This window comes from Clarias gariepinus, chromosome 9 (assembly GCF_024256425.1).
Source record: "Clarias gariepinus isolate MV-2021 ecotype Netherlands chromosome 9, CGAR_prim_01v2, whole genome shotgun sequence".
Lineage (NCBI taxonomy): Eukaryota > Metazoa > Chordata > Actinopteri > Siluriformes > Clariidae > Clarias > Clarias gariepinus.
In genome coordinates this window covers 32,376,358-32,394,324 of record NC_071108.1, presented here as the reverse complement: position 1 = coordinate 32,394,324, position 17,967 = coordinate 32,376,358, and the positions used below count along the sequence as shown (strand labels likewise).

General features: G+C 39.5%; 1 protein-coding gene across 1 annotated transcript in view; it reads right to left on the bottom strand.

The window, feature by feature from the left end:
• Positions 1-2,046: 2,046 nt before the first annotated feature.
• Positions 2,047-17,967, bottom strand: part of rimbp2b (RIMS binding protein 2b) — a 46,111-nt gene continuing 30,190 nt past the window's right edge. The window contains exons 14-20 of the mRNA XM_053504761.1: positions 12,363-12,477; positions 9,703-9,872; positions 8,424-8,592; positions 6,171-6,271; positions 4,045-4,116; positions 3,251-3,370; positions 2,047-2,203 (exon numbers count right to left, since the gene is read on the bottom strand). Of these exons, the coding sequence (XP_053360736.1) occupies positions 2,177-2,203; positions 3,251-3,370; positions 4,045-4,116; positions 6,171-6,271; positions 8,424-8,592; positions 9,703-9,872; positions 12,363-12,477 (774 nt within the window). The 3' untranslated portion in view covers positions 2,047-2,176. The remainder of the gene's footprint in view (positions 2,204-3,250; positions 3,371-4,044; positions 4,117-6,170; positions 6,272-8,423; positions 8,593-9,702; positions 9,873-12,362; positions 12,478-17,967) is intronic.

The window sequence follows — 17,967 nt, the reverse complement described above, 5'->3', positions numbered from 1 at the left end:
AGGGCCCATGTAGCTTGAGCCATGATTTACAGCAGGAGTCAATGAGACGGACACTGTCATGTACAAACACCCAGAGAACCGACTGAAGATACCAGCTCAGCCCGTCTAATGCAGAGCTCGGGGGGGAGGGTTTTTTTCTCGTTCTCTGCGTTTCGATAAATGTGAGGTAGCAAGAGTGTGGCTAGAAAAAGTACCAGTAAGTGAGGATGTATTCATGTCTGATGAGATGCGCGCGTTTTATGTGAACATCTGGCAGTGATGGGATCCAAACCTACAACCATCTCGTTACAGAAAAATGTAAGCTCTGACCCACTGCTGCTTCACCTACGACTTTAGTCCAGGGCTGATGTTTTAAATGAACCACTACAGGTAGCTTGTAGTTTTAATGTAAACCTATAGGACAAGAACTAACTTCTTGGCTGGGTGACTACAGTTAGGTACCCAACCATTAATCACTATTGATGTCATCATAGCATCATTATAAAGATATTTCTTACTGAGATCATGTGACCTGAGTAACTACAGTCATGTAAAAAAAAATTAGTGCCCCCTCTTTTAATGGTTAATGTCTCTTTGTGCAAAAAAAATCATCTGTTCAGTGCAGGTCTCAGTATTAGGCAAATACAACCTTAGACGACCAACATGTAACTTTTTTCACTGTGCCATTATATTTTTAAAAAAAAATTAAACAACCAAAAAATAAAAATAAAAAGAAATATGCTGGCAATACCAAGTACCCCGTTACTTCTTCCACATCAATTCAGCCATTGATTAGCTGATTATCTGCAGGTGTGCAGATCTCTATAAAAGTAGAAAGATTGGCTGATCTGGATCATTCAGATGTGTGTAAACACAACGCCAAGAGATAGAAAGACATAAGCAATAGCTTTGGAGAAGCAACTGTTGCTGCACATTAATGTGAAAAGGGCTATAAAACCATTTCCAAACAATTTGGAGTTCAATGTTTTACAATGAGAAAGATTCACAACTGGAAAGCATTTAAGATCTTCTCAGGAGTCCCAGCACATTCATCTCAATGTCAGACCGTGCGACGCTCAGAGAAATACAAAAATACAAAAGATCTCAGACTCTACAGGCCTCACTGAACATGTTACATGTTAAAGTCCATAACAGCATAATTAGAAGACGACTGAATAAGTACAGTTTGTTCGGAAGCGTTGCCAGGAGAAAGCCTTTATTGTCAAAAAAAACAACAACATGGAAGCACTACTGAGGTTCGCAAAACCGCACCTGAACAAACCACAAGACTTCTAGATCATTGTCCTATGAACAGATGACGCCAAATTGAAGTTGTTCAACATTAATGCCCTGTGCAAAAACCTCTTATCAGAAACACTGTATACAGTATACCCACTGTTAAGCATGGCGGTGAAGGGTCATTTCTTTGGGCTTGTTTTTGCAGCCGCAGGACCTGGCCACCTTGCAGTCATTTAGCTGAACATGAAATCTCCCGTACAGTATACCAGAGCATGTCCGACAGGTCAAAACTGGGTCATGCAACAGGTCAATGATCTGAATCTACATCAGGAAAAATCAAGGTTGTGGAATGGCCGAGTCAAAGTCCAGACCTCAACCCAATCTAATGCTGTAGTGGGACCTTCACAGAGCTTGCATGAGAGCATAAAAGAATGAGAAAATGAGAGAATGCCCAAAAACCTCAATGAACTGAAGTAATGTTGTAAAGAAGAACGAACCAAAATGATGTGAGACTGATGAAGTGATACAGGAAGCTACTGAATCGGGGGGTGGTACTTAGTATTGCACAGACTTTTTCTTTTTGGTTTCCTTCATTGTTAAATAAGTCACGGTGCACGGTGAAAAAAACTTTTTGGTGTCGTTTGTCTGGGGTTGTATTTGCAGAATCCCGAGACACAATTTTACACAAAATACACACAAAATTCAATAGAGGGGGTACTAACTTCTGCACACGACAGCTTATAACTTTGAAACATTTTTGTGTCTTCAAAGCTGAGTAAATGTAAAGCGTGTCTATATTGCAACTAACTGATGTGTGTGTGTGTGTGTGTGTGTGTGTGTGTGCACCCCTTTGTCAGCGGGGTTAATGTTAAAGGCTACCCATGTCACCTGCATTAGACGAGGGCAGCGTTAGTCTCGGTATCATCAGTCGCTCACTTACGTGAGGCGCACAGAGCCGTTACGGAGTGAAATGAACGCTCTTCTTCTGGTTTGCCAAGCGGGTGAAGGAGAAAGAAAGTAAAAAAATAAAAAATAACAACAACAACAACAACCGGCATGATGCAATGCATCTCAACAGTGTGCACAATGAACATGAGAGAGTCAGAAAAAAAAAAAGTACAAGAACAACCTCTGAGCAAAAACAGTGATCATTTCATATTTTTTTTCTCTCTCATAAACCAGCACATTAGTCATAATCTACATTAGTCATAAATCTATATATATTTTTAAAATCACTCTCCAATTTATAATCTCTTTATCTACTTACAATCAGTTCAAGCTCAGTCTTTAAATATCAGCAATATACAAAAGACAAGTTATTTTGGAAACATATACAAAAGTGTATTTTTTTCCCCCTTTTTTACTGGTCTCAATCATTTTTGCATAATATATATAAAAAAAATAATAATAATCATGATATCCAGGAAATCAAGCATTTTGGAAGGAAAAAAAAGGGGGGGAGACATGCAGTTCTACATGGTTTCATCTTTCTGTACATCAAAACTATTGCCTCTATTAGAAAGTTATTTTCAGATCAATGAAACACACTCATATTCATAAAGTATCTCTTACAATCCTGAATAAATAGCATGAAGAGTCTGTGGTGTACCCGCCTCCCGCCCTCCCCGCCCCCATTTACAAAATAATAGCCTTTATCTTTAAACAATGCTTCATGAATACTGTATCATCTTTCATCTTTTTATAACACACACGTGCTCCCTCCCATTGAGTCTTTCGAACAGATTTCAACATAAATATAAGATTGGTACATCTCCGTAGCCTTTAAATGTGTTCTTTAACCATCCAACAAAATGTAAAATAAATAAACAAATAAATAAAATTATAATAAATAAATGAATTAATCGTCAGCCGCCACACAACACGAAACACAGACGGAGAGGAGGAAAAGAATCAAGTGCAAAACAAAAGGAAAGAGGTTAAAAAAAAAAAAAAGAGAGACATAGAGAAAAGGGGAAATTGCAGATGGATGAAAGAGATTGAGAGAGGGCTAGTGCTGTGAAACGGGGTGTACCCTTTTGCTCTTGGTCCTGCCTGGGTGATCCTGTGGCTCGGTGAGGAAAACCTCCACATCGTCAGGCACTTCTTCCAGAAAGTTGGAGGGCACCAGACCTCTGTGCCCGTTCAGCTCGCCCTGAGAGTGACAACACGTGACACACACTCAACAAATAAGACTTGAAGCGTGAAGACTTGAAGCGTGAGCATAGGCAAGCTTGTGTTTGTGTTCGCGTAGATGCAAATAATGTAAATGCGGCCACTAGGGGGAAGTGTTGCATAAAAGGTAACGAGCCAGAGTGTACCGAGTATAACAAGGGAAGAATAATAGTGTGTGTGTGTGTGTGTGTGCGCGCTCGTGCCATTCAGGGTGTACCCCGCTTTGTGCCCTTGGATAGTCTTTATTCCCTCTGCATCACTACATATATGGATAAGCGGTGAAGATAATGAGCGACCGGATGATGAGTGAAGATATCATTAAGCTACTCAAAGACTCCATTAGCAAAGCAAAACTTTTTAAATGTTTTTTTTAGCTTCATTGTTGTAAAGCTAAATTAAGATGTAACAAAAAAAAAAAACTGTCCCGAAGCTAAAATTTGCACTAGATTTTACTTTCAAAAGCTTAGGAAAAAACAAACAAACAAACAAACAAACAAAAAACCCAATCTGCCATACCGTCTCTCTCTCTCTCTCTCTCTCTGAATACATGTAACCTTCCCTTTAAAATGTAAATACATATCTCTAAAAACTTTCTTTTTTGTCTATCATAAAGTTATCGAACCACTTCAATCCATCACACTGTAGTGTACTCACATAATGAAACCCGTCTTCGTCGATTTCCCCAAATACTGTTATCACGTCTCCGGCACAGAAGGTCAGCTCGGCCTGAGAAAGACGACACGCAAGGCAAGGGTTATTACGTTAGCGCTTTACTGCTAACACACACACACACACACACACACACACACACACACACATGTATGCTTTATTTCCTTAAAAAAAGCTTAACGCCACATTATATATCCCCCTAATGTATTTTTACACTGATATATGATTCATATCCTGGTCAATAGCAGATCTGTCAAATCATTAGCCCGTGTGTCAGACATTTAAAATGATTATTAAAAAGTCATTAAATAAAAAAATCTATTATATTAATGACTGTGTGAAAACACTGATTTAATTTACAACCCATAGTGATGAAGCCTTCTCTCTCTCTCTCTTTCTCACACACACACACACACGCACGCACGCACACACACACTAGTGATAGTATAGGATTTGGTAGATTTGTGACATACAGGTATGATTGAATTGCCTTTTTACATCTTGGTTGAAACACTGGAACAAAACATGAAAAAGTTCAAGGGGGGTAAATACTTATGCAAGGTAGTGTAGTATGTCATAACCAGAAGCAGCTGGGATTCCTAGTTAGCGATTCGATAGATATTTCAAACAGGTTCAAAAGGAAGTGTGAACAACTAAACAACAGGTATTCACTTCACTGGAAAAGGAAATAAAAATTTTCCCATAAGTCATTGCGTCTGGGATGACGTCATATTAATATGGCACAACAATTAAAATTGTAACTTAATCAAGACTTTCGTAGTATTATATTTTATAGTATAGTATTTTTTAGTAAAAAAAAATTAATCAATTATTATTTTATTATTAATAATCAATAGTTTATATTATACGTTATACGTGCTACATATTAGTAGTATATATTTTATAATGGTATCAGATTTTGTTTGAATAAATATTTAATATCTGTAGTGTGAAATATGCACAGTCGCAGTGACAGGCATCCCAGGCGCTCATGTTACCATGGTAACACACGGAGGAAGTGACGTCTGTGCTGGTGACTACGCAGGGTGTTCCGGCGTTCCCTGCAAACGGAGCACCCTGTGAAGTACACGTCGGAATGGAACGCAGCTTGATGTTACAAAGATGTTGTTGATGATACCTTTATTTACTAGTGAAACCAGGAAGCTGAATTTCCCTGCTAAGGGAGTGACTAGCACCCTCTAGTGGCTCACATCAAGTTCCTTTTCTATTATTATCATAGTGATATTACATACACCTGTTTAAACTGAGCATCAGGATGGAGAGGAAAGATGCGGCAGGGTTGCTGGACCCAGACGGGCTGGTCTGAGTTTTTCCGAAACTGCTGATCTGCTGATGGGAGTGGGGGGGCGAGGGGGTTCTCTGGGTTACCTTGCTGATGCCGGAGGTCAGAGGAGAATGGCTGGACTGGTTCGAGGTAATAGAAAGGCAAGAGTAACTCAAATAACATCTCATTAAACAGGAGCTACTGTACGCCGAAAATCATCTCTGAACACACAACACATTGAAGCAGATCTGCAGCAGTTGCAGAAGACCACACCACGCCACACCTCACTAAAAACAGGAACCTGAAGCTACAACTCGCATGGGCTGACCAAAATTGGGTGATAACAGATGCTACACCCATCTCAATGAAATCATCTTGAACATGACAGTGTACTCAAATGACCTCCACAGTCACCAGATCTCAATCCAGTACAGAACTTTTGGCATCTATAGCATTACTGTGTGATCAATATGATGCAAGTAATGTTTCCAGCCTCTTGTTGAAGGCAAAAGGGGCAAAAGGGGGTTGGGTCTAATCCTGTACTTGCCTGGTGCGTCTACTGATGTAGCACGTGAGTGTATATTTGATGCACTAATTAGCAAATAGCTCATGTTAAAACATCAAGCTCACAAGTTTGACATGTTACTACTTACGTTTAAATGTGCCAAAATGGGTACCCTTTTACTTACTGTAGCTAAATAGTAAATATTAACACCAAGGTCATCAGACTCGAAAGGAAGTAGTGCCTTCCCTTCCTTAATTTATTTTTTTCTTTAATTTGGCGAAAACTGATAGGACGTGTTTGTATCATGGAGATTTTTTTCACCTCTACATCTACATTGGGCGAGCTCTCTCTGGGGTCGTAGTCATACAGAGCCACCATCCGGCGCGTGGACATCGGGTGCCGTCCGCTCCTCCTGTTCCTCTCTGAGACCAGGTGAAAATGGAGACAACGTGGATAAAACAAGAAGGAAGAGAAAGACAGAGGAAGAGTAATTTAATAATGCTTTAAAAAACTGATTACTTTGTACAATATGTAAATGTAAAAAAATATATAATACATCATGACAACAACATAAATGACACATGTATAAGAACACACCACTTACGACAGTAACACACGTCAACATAGAGAAATTATTTTTCAGTTTATTAGTTTATAGTAGGATTATTCGTCTTAGCCAAGCAGGCGTATTAATGCAACCTTTTGGCACCGTTTTTTTTAATCAACCAAAACATGGTATTGGTCGATTGAATGCTATATACATGGTATAAGTAAAAAAGTGAATTTTCAGATAGTATTTTTTTTATTTATTTATATTTTAATCAGATAAAAAGATGCCCTTTTATGTCTGTAGTGTCCCTCATTTTTTAAAATTCAAATCATTTAACGATCTTACAGTAATTGTCATTCAGATAAAACTTGGCCAATTTAGTTTTTACATAAAAAGTGTATTATTCTAAAATGCAAACTTGTTAAGATATTGTAACGTGGATTTGACGTGGTTACGGACACTACAGATTTTTTTTTTTGGAAAGAAATCCCTAATATCACCTTCAAATGCATTAATTTAAGCAACATTTTTACATGTCATATGCTTCTAGAAGCTTACACCTATTTTGGTATTAATACTCATAAATAATTCTCATATAAATCATTTCCTTTTTAAATGATTATTGTTTGAAGCGAGGAGTATCACGCTGAAAAATGGCCATTTTTTTCATCTTTTCAAAAACTGCTTAAGTTAGCAACTTGCAATTTTTAGGGTAACCATGTGTTTCCATGCGCAGGGCAGTACAAATACAAAGCACGTCCCTGCATTAATGTTACTGTACTGTTGAATCCGTGCTTACTGTAGATGATTCACTCACTTCTATTCATTTTATTTCTATGCTTCCTGATGACTGATCCCCATTCATGCTCACAAATAACTCCAAAGTTTCTCTATGAAGCATTTCAATTGAAGTATTCTAAAACAGTAAGCCTTTATTTACAAAGAAGGGGAAAAACATCAAAAAGTATGAATCAGCTCTTAACCGTTCATCTAAAACAGTTGACTTAATGAACAGAATAAACTTTTCTTTTCATGAAATGAGTCTGTAGCTAGAAACAAAAAAACTTCACAAAAGGCTAAGACATTACGAAGTGATTATTTAAATATTGCTTCTAGCTTTTTTTTATTATTGAAAATGTGATCAGTTTCTTCAGGCATGATAAAGTATTCCAAATAAAAGACCCAGTACAGCTAAAGTGAGACTGTTATCACATTTAGCATGCTAAGTAAGGATGGGAATCACCAGGGACGACTAAATTATCACGATACCATTATAACGATTTCATTTGCATTGTGATTCTTTGAAGAACAAGATTTGCTATCTGAATATTATATTTAAATACTAGAGATTTTAATATTTTATAATTTACTATTAGAGATTTTTTCCATCTAGCGTGTGTTCAGACATATTGACTGACATGGACATTGTGTCACATGTCATGTACAATACAAAAAAAGTTTGTATGTAAATCTAATATATATACTTATACAAATATTAACTCATAGTTTAAACTTGAACAAGTATAAAAATAAGGACAATATAAAATAAATATCACATGCACTAAATAAAATAACTAAAGAATAAAGGTGAGGAAAATGGTAAGCAAACTGTTTGAATAATAAATATTGAAATATTAAGTAAGATAAACATGCAACGTATTGGATGAAGAATGTTTTTTTTCTGCCACCTTCCTATTGAAAAAATCAAGGAATGACGTAATAGAGGGTGGAGGAAACCAGAAGGGAAAACAAACCTCGCTTGGATTTCCGAAATCTGCGATTTAGTGAGCGGCCGTCTTTAAACTGATCACAGTTCACTTGAAAGCAGAAGAGGAAGAGAAAACGAGAGGAGGGTGTAAAGTGCAAGCAAGCATAGGATTGGACAGCAAACTATTTTTATACCAGAAAAAGGAATGATTCAGGCTCCGCGGATAGAACAACAATCAAATTAGGAGACAAAGAAGCAGGGAAAAGGGGACAGTCCTAGAGGAATAGCTGATAAAGCGGAATCAAAGTTAATGTACCGATTTTTTCGACTGGGGTGTTCAGTGGTAGGAAGCCCTGTTGAAGAAGCTGGTCCATCATCTCACCGTCCTCTGTCTCGATCTCGGATATCATGTTGCAGGGGACGAGGCCTCTCCTGCCACTGACTTCCGCTCTGTAGAAGCCGTCTGTGTCCTTTTCTCCAAACACCTACACCGCAAGCGGTAAAGATGAGACAAAACAGGACGCTCAGCAGATCGCGACGGGACAGAGTGTGGCGAAAGGGAAAAACCGGAGGATGTACTTCATCACTGCACTTAAAAATATATTTCAAGTATCTATACTTTACTTGAGTAGTTTTATTAGAGGACACCTATTTCTTTTACCTCATTTAATAGTACATCGAATAACTGTACTGTACTTTTACTTAACCACATTTTTGCGCGTGGTATGTAGTGGTGTGTAGTATTTGAAGTGGGAATTTTGTCATGACAAATGTTCCTATGAGCGAATAAAAGCCCTGTACATTTAATACTTTAAGTAAAATTAAAGATGAGTACTCTTAAACTGTTGCTCAAGTACACAAGCAAATGTGGGGATTTTACTTTTACTTGAATAATACATGCACTAGGGAATCTCTACCTTTACTCAAGGACAGGATTTATGTACTTTGTCCACTTCGGGTAAAAGGTGACAGAATTAGAAATAAAAAAAAAGGACAACCTAAACAAAATATAATAAAATGAGCAAAATGTGTAACTGGCTTGTTTTTTTAATAACAAAAGCCCTGGATGCTGGTAAGGAAACATTCCATGTCCAAAGGAGAGAATGTATCATTAAAATGCGGCAACAGAATAAAATTGAAAACTAGGGTTCATAAGGGATCTATATTAATCATAATGATATTTGGGTTGTCCTATCATCAAGTGTTTGTCCTATCATCCGGAGATCGCTGGTTCGATTCCCGGGTGATGCTCGCAGCCGGAGGTCTAGAGAGAGCTGATTGGCCGAGCTCTCTCAGAGGGGAGGGATGAGAGGTGCTTAGCACTCCCACATTAATCACGGATCTACCGCCAACTAATATACTTGCGCAAGTGGAAGTAGCGGATAGCGCTGTCCTTCGAGTGTGTTATCCCGCGCCCAACGGTGTGTGAGTGAGCAGTTTGAAAAGGTGCGGTCGCCCGGCGTCACGTGGTTCGGAGGAAACACGTGATAGTCTTCCCTTAATGTGGGAGCCCCCTAGTGACGGGGGAACTAAATTAGGAAGAATATTCTGAAAAAATCCCCCCCCAAAAAATCATAATGATATTCATGGCCCACCTTTATGATCTGGCCCTCTTTAAAGGGAAGCTCCTCCACTGCGGCGTCAGGATTCGGGGACATGGACTGGGGATCGTAGTCGAACAGAGCTACAAAAATCCTCGGCAAGTTGTCCGGCCCCGATTCATCGAAGTAGTCAGGTGATCGTCTGTCCCGTCCTCTGTAACTACCTGAAAAACAACACAACGTATAGCTACTGCTACTCTCAGAACCTGACTGGAGACCATGCCTTTTACCAGTGACATGTGAGTGAACATTTATTAGCCAGTCGATGCATAAGGAGTGAAAAGTCTCTGGAAAAAACAATAATAATAAAAAAAAAAAAAACATAACACAATGTAACACAATAAAAAAAACCCTGATAATTAATTTACTCTCCTTGTTCAGACAAGAACATGTTTAGTGTCGACAGTTTATTTACTTTTGTTTTGCATTAGAGTTAATGTAAAGGTAATATAATCGTATACATCAGTCCCAGCTTGCATGTTTCAGCCTTGAGACTAAGCCACACCTAGTGCAAACTGCGGAGCTGGAGTTACAGTCAGAAAGAAGTGGATTATAAATCGTGGCAGATATTTACGGAAAAGATTCTGTGTGAAATAAGCTTTACTTATCTTACTACATTCATTTATTATAGACACTAAACATGTCTCGATGTTCTCAAACTGAGAAGCATGCATAGAAAACATAAGGGAAAAAAAAACCTTCGAAGTAAGATCCTATTAAAAAAAAATAAAAAGTTCTTCAATGTGTCAGACATGAGCTATTCTGATGACAAGCAAGAGCTTTTCACCACTAAAGAAAAAAAATATAGCAGCTATAAAACATCTGAAACGTTAATAAGAAACAAGAAATACCACAAACACTTTCCAGGATGGGAAGAACCACGAGACCATGCAAGGATCCATCATGCTGAATTGAATGTCTTCTGTACCTAGGCATCACTAACTGACCTGCCTTTAAATCCTACAGCTTTGATACTGTACCTTTTTAAACATAAAGCTGCAGGAAGTAATTCTTTAGAGCAATATTACAGAAGAAACTTGATTTCTGTTTTTTTTTTTTAAATGTTTGCTCGCTTGGATTCTGGCCATGGAAAGCTGCAGCATCAGGATTGAAAACTGCATTTGAACCTCTAATACAAGAAATGCTGCAAAGGTGCAATTTAAAGTCACCAATCAAACTACAACTATGTTTTAGGGAGCCACATAAATATAACTCAAACTCAGGAGTGAAGATGGAACAGATACCTGCTGCACCACGGCTCCAAGTTGGGAGAAAGTGGCTATAACACTGCTGCAGTTTTCTCAACCCTGGTCCTGGAGTTACCACTCGTCCTTCATATTTTAGTGCTGCTGATCACTGCTGATTAAACTGAAGCCAATTAGTAGACTTCGGTAAGACACTTGGACTAAGGTTAGGAACCTGTGGTCTGTTACACTCACTCATTCCCTATAGTGCTTATCCCGTACATGGTCACAGGAACCCTGAAGACAATCCCGGGAGATTTGGGTACGAATCACACACTAGGGGCAATCCGAGAGCACCAACTAGCCTAATGTGCAAAAACACATCATTCAGACCCGAACGCTGGACCCGAACCCTTGACCCAGGAGGTGCGAGGCCACAATGCTAACTACTTCTCCCCCCTGGTATTATTGCTCTAAAGAATAATTCCTGAGATTTATTTTTAAGAATGAAGTAACACTTAATGCACAGGACGATGTTCATGCAACATAAGCAAAAAAAAAAAAAAAAAAAAAGTGCAGAAATGCCAAGACAGGGTTCAAAAGCTCATTTTTGGAAAGAGCGGATAGGATGAAAGGAAAGTGATGAAGACGGAAGGAGAGAGAAAAAGAGAATCAGAAAGGAATGCACTGTTTGGGCTTTAAAGACCACATAGGGAAGGCAAGGAAGGACAGTCAGGGTTTCCAGCACACTATTTTCACTGAACAGAAAAAAAAAAAGGAAAAGAAAAGTTTGGAGGACTGAGGCGTACAGGTATTTACTGAACTCTGAGTTATCAGTCCTCCGAGCACTGGTCCTCATCAGCTAATAATAAAACCTACAGCCATCTATAACTGTCTTCTATCTGGTCTAAAGGTCTGCTCTTCTTCTCTATCTGTCTCTCTTCCCCACTGCACGTACCATATCGCTCCTCTGGTAGCCATTTCCTGCGGCGCGCTACACTGCCATAGTAAACATCATCCTTGACAGGTGAGAGGTTCCCCTCACTCTCCTCACTGTTATTCTCCATTGTGATCTCTAAGGAAACACCAATCAGAGCGTTACAGCCACGCCCTCCTCTATCCGTACACCTGTCTGATCATGAAGAAGCATGCAATGGTGGGATTAGTGTGATCGTTGTTTTTTCTCGCACATGAAGGCTAGCCTTTAGCATCATGATCCGCGAGAAGAAAACTGATCTCGGATCCGACATCGAGCGCTACATATGGGCCGGACAGCATTCCTGATGTGAGCAGATGGTGCAGGTAAACATCAGAAAACAGTCTTGACATGTCAGTATGGACATGCCGGTATACACATACAGTATATTAAGATGGAAAAAAAAATAGACTACAATGGAATTCTTAAGAAGAATAATAAGCGTGCTGATACAGTAAGTGTGCTTATCCTGTACAGGATGTCACCTCACTAACCAATGGAAGGAACCATCATGGGCCTTCTCTGAGGCGGGGGGCATCCGTGACCCATCCGGCGGCTGGATTGATCCGGTCGATCCGAGCGTCCCATGGAGGAGGAGTTCCCTAAAATCTTTAAATGTACACATGAAAGCATTCAGCTTGGATTGTAAGACGCAGCGATTATAAAATGACAAAAATAATGACACCACGCTCATGACTTAACCCAAAAAATAAGCAGTTATGTTATGCTTATACACACAATACTGTAGCTAAATGCTTATTATCAGTGATTAGAGAAACAAGGAGGATGAACTCGTCGAAAAACATTGAAACAGAAACGGTCAAAACAAACCCCAACAACGACATGGGCAGGGCTTCAAACCAGATGTTTAGCTAAAGACCATTTAGGTTTTTGTTCAGTAATTTCTCTGTGTAGAGGAATAGTAAGGGAATAAAGAGGAAGAAATCTACTGATCCATCGTTAAGTCTGTGTCCGGAAGAAACATGGGCATTTCTGTGCATGTGTGTATATGTGCAGTATGTATGTATTTACACTATGTACTGTATGTGTGTGTGTGTGTGTGTGTGTGTGCTACATGAACAACTGTCAAAACCTGATATCTTCATGCTGGAGTGTCACTGTGATATGAGAGGCTGCTCCTAATCAGTAGGAACAAGAAACACTCAGAAATGGCCTTTAGGTAATTGCAAAAGAAATCTACACGTTCATTAAAAAAAAAAAAAACACTTCACGTTCTAATAAGGAATTCACATGATACAAAAAAAAAGCAGCAAACAAGAACGAAAGGAAAACAACAACAGCTGAACCAACCGATAAATGACCATGAGGCAAATTTTCTGAAACTTCCGACATCTGAAAAAAAAGAAAGAAAGAAAGAAAGAAAGAAAGAAAGAAAGAAAGAAAAAGAAATACAGGGCAATGGATCCATTAAATGAGGAGGCAGAACACTGAGAAAAGAGGAATGGTTTAACTGCTTTTTGATGAAGGGGCAAAGCAGTTGATGGTGGATGCAGAGAGAGAGAGAGAGAGAGAGAGAGAGAGAGAGATGGAGACTAGAAGAGGAAGAGAAAGAGAGGGAGGAAAAGGAGGGGTGGGGATGTAGACACACACCAGAGGTTCATCCACAGCTCTGTTGAGTCTGGCCACAGAGTGAGCCCTAATGTCCCTGCTATAGCTCCTGCCAACCTCGCTCAGCCTGCTCTCGCTCCGGAACCTGTGTCGTGGCCGATGGAGATGGTGAAGATGGTGATAAATATGTGGACGGTAGTAGTGGTGGTACGACTCCCTCAGGTCACCTGCTGTGTCCAGGAAGTCCTCCTCTACGCCACACTGGCGCGTCAGCGTCCTCTTCCTGCCTGTCGCCAGCGCCCGGCGCTCTGCCGGGCCCTCGCTGTGGATGCTGCCGCTGCAGTGCCAGTTCCAGCCACCGCGGGGGGCCAGAAAGCTCTCATCTTCGCTCCCGCAGTCCAGGCCACTGTCTGGGCTTTTGGTGCTCTGCCTGCTGCTCCAGTGTAAAATTCTGTCGTCTGCTGAAAAGCAGCGCCGCCGCTGGAACTGCTTGAGAGCGTGTGTGTTTGCGGACAGCTGTTCGGACTCCCTCGCTTTCTCCTCTTTCCATGTTTTCTGCTCCGCCCCGGCCTCCTGCTCCTCCTCGGCCACCTCCGGGATGCTGTGGAGGCGTTTGGGGGAGCGCATCGAGCGCTGGCGGACCACCTCGCGCTGCAGGTCCCAGTTACAGCTTTCCTGTTCCTCCATCATGTCCTGGCGTCTGTAGTACGCCTTTAATGAAATATCAGCAGAAGAGGCAAAATCCAGGAAGGATTTTTTTTTCCATGTATTAATTTTTTTAATTTTTTTTTTCCGTTTAGTTTGTAGTTGTTAGAGCAGGCAGAGAAGACACAACCGTGCGCGAATGAAAACCAAAAGTAGGGAAAAAAGAAGAAAAAAAGAAAGAAAAGACAAAATAAAGACAGGATTAGTTCCAAAGAGGCTGCGGCTGAAGTGCAAAGCATGCAGTCTCATTCCGCGACAGGCGTGGCATGCTGCGGACGGGAATCTGTGGAAGGAATCGGTCAGGAACACACGGACCATACCAAAGATGGGTTTGAAGGAGGATCGCGTGATGCAGGACCTACTCAAACTGAGGGCTTTAACCTGACAAGAAAATCCTTAAAAGATAACTCCATACAAAAAAATGAATGAGCTGAGAAATGATAGATAAAAGGAAATATATATAAGGAAATATTAAACGTAACATAACCACAAAAAAAGAAAGAAACATGTGCGCCAGGTATATTATGGGAAAGGAGACCGTTAATGTCATGATCTAATTTAAAAGCCAGCACCAATTTACTCTGAAACAGTTCCCGAGTCTTTTTTATTCGAGTGAGTCACTTTGGACCTACTTCCATCTCCAAAGAGAAGATTGATTTAATTGATGCAGTAACGATTCTATTCTCACTTCATTTCCTTGTTGCAGGACTGCCAAACCGTCTCCTTCAAAGACACGCCGGTACATCTCTCTAAACTGGACGGTGGGGTACACCTACTGTGAAACATGGATCACCATGTGTTCATAAAGAACAGAATATTGCTGTCAATTTGAGCCTCTTGTAGTCCTATTAATCCGTCTCGTGCGCAAGTATTAGCCTGCAGAATTCCCAACCCAACCGAAACCTTTAAGACTGCTTTGAGTTCCGTCATACATTTTTTTTTGCCCCTTGATCACTCCATAGTAAAGAACGGTGACAGTCACTACAAAAAAAAAAAAAAACTATGGATTTGTTGCTAAGCAACATAGAGCATGTGGAAAAGTGTTTCTGGGATAAAAAGCTTGTAATAAAGGTCTAAAAACTGTGCGCCGTTCACAGCAGCCTTCTTACTGTACTGTACGTCTGCCTGCTTTTCTCGAGTACGCCATGAAGTATAGAATCAGAGCCAATTGAAGGTTCTGGAAAGCATTTTCCATGGTGAAGTTCTGCAGCCACCACACCGGACCAAGAGTTCCACAGAGGTCTTAAAACCCAGTGGGATACGGATACACACGGTGATGTAGACGACCCTATCTGGAGAGGTGATAAAGTCCTTTGCCAGGCTACTCAAAACCCAGCAACAGGATAAACTGATTTTCTCGGCAAGCAGACGGTGTTTTGATTTTTGCGCAATGAATATGAAGAGATGGCAGCCAAGAATACAAAGAGTGGTCGCTGGTACATTCTTCTTCACTTCATCAGCTCCTGGTGCTGTACAGTATATGATTGACTGGACTGATAAGGAGAGTCCAGTAATTAGGTGAGTAGCTTTCATCCTCTACAACTTACCCAAGCATCTCTTCACTCTCTTCACCACATCCTGCTCCGATGACTCAGTCACACCTCTGTCTATTTATACTGTAGCCGCAGCTGATCAGAGCAGAAACAAGCTATAGGTTCGTAAATACGGGAAGACTTGAAGAACGGAGTGGTTTCTGTCTTAAAGAGTACAAGAGATGTACCAAAGACCCAGAGGTCACTCTGGTGCAGCTCTGGTCTTCTGCTGAACTCCTTCACATTAAAGTGGCCAGATAAAATCACCTGGGAAGTTCAATACAGTTCGCCAAATGGCATCTAAATGACTTTCGGTCCATCTGAGACATGACTCTATGATCTGATGGCCTAAATACTAAGTGTTTCAAATGAAGGAGCAAGCTATAAAAAAGGCCTGGTGGAGGACGTGACATCAACATCTCAGGGAGGTTTGTCAGGATGAAGGGATGAAAAAAATGAAAAGATGCATCAACACATCCAAGAAACACATCCAAGAAAATTGAAGAGTGGCTTGAGGTAAAGTCCCGTCGTAAATGTCGGGTCAGTGTCCATAACAAGGTAATCAATCAAACATGACAGAGTTTGAGATGAATCAGGGAAGTTTCCCGAATCCGGTCGTGCCGTGTTTATCGCATCAGACCTGAAAAGACTTAAGCCTGAACAGAAAATAAAAGTGGCAGGGCCACCATTGAGGGACTGAATCCAGAAAGTATTACATTCTACAGTCACACACCTCAAAAATAATAAAACCAATCAATTTATATCATAATGTCACAATAATGATTTCCTTGAATAAAAGCAGCAGTCTTGTCAGGTAGACTATTCATGCTTGGTCTTAAAATGGTGTCTCATCGATAATTCTCATTTGAAGATGGAAGTTTTACACACTGACTACAGCAGCGATGACAAAAAACGTAAAAAAAAAAAAGAAGAAGAAGACAACACTTATTTCAGTATTAAAGGTAATAATTCATGTGATTTTTTTTTTTTTCAAACAAGAATGCAGTAATGATGTACAAAGATTTTCATATTTTCATATCAACTCTACACCGTGGTCAAAAATGACATGATGCCAAATAATGATGAAAAATATAAAACACCAATTTAATGCACTGGATACAGTATGTTCGCTCGGTGTTTTTCAGCAATTGAAGCGGCTTATTAAAGGATTCAATTGTTCAGCGTGTTCAGTATGCTGAAAGGAGACACCTTTCTGTGAATACAAGATTACCTTTCAAACACTGAGTAAAGCGAAGTAGAAGCATGAGACGGACAGAAATAATAATAAATAAATAAAAAAGTGGATAATCGTTTCATTTAAATGAGAGATGCTCACTTAAATGAGATTCCCAAACAGCCTCAAAAGCACAAGCACTTTAGCTGGAAACTTGTTACACAATGTCTCTTAATGTTAAACCAAACAACGCAGTACAGTTGACGTACTGGAATAGTTTAAACTAGGGGTGCAACAATATATCAGTAGCATCATATACCATGATATATACAGTATATATATTTTAATGTACTTGAAATCTGAACTATGGATAAAAGCTACATATATACATAAGTTTGAACTTTTCCACATGCGGTTTGCATTACAGGTAAATTTTACGAACTTACGAAAATATCCAGAATTTTTTTACGAAAAATATCCCATAATATTAAAGTGCAGACAAACATTTATTAAAAATGCAAAAATATTAACATTAAAAAAACGCAAAGCTTGTGATTGTATAAGTATTCACTCCCCTAGTAAAAGTGAACAGTTACAGTATCAAATTTTTATTGGCCAAAACATGGCATCGGTGCTAAAAACTGTCTCGTCTAGGTAAAAAAGTGCATTTTTAGATAGGATCATATAACGTCGTTTTTTATAATACTTTTTTATCTCCAGATCCGGAACTTTTTTTTCCCTCCAGATCCAAAACATAGTATTGGTGCTAAAAAGTGTCTTACCCAAGTGAAAAAGTGAATTTTTAGATACTGTAGGATCATATAACCCCATTTTATTACGTATTTAATACTTCATGCTTTTTATCTACTGATCCATGCTTTGTTTTTTGTGAATTTGCATACACAGTTGTTTTTCAATCAGATAAAAGAAAACACATTTGCTAAATACTATTTCATGCCCTTTTATGTCTGTAGTGTCCGTTTTGTTTTTTTTTATTCAAATCTTTCAACGATCTTAACGGTCATTCAGATGAAACTTGGACACTTTAGATTTCACATGAGAAGACATAAACCTGAAAGAAGGTATTAATCTAAAATGCTAAATTGTTAAGATATTGCA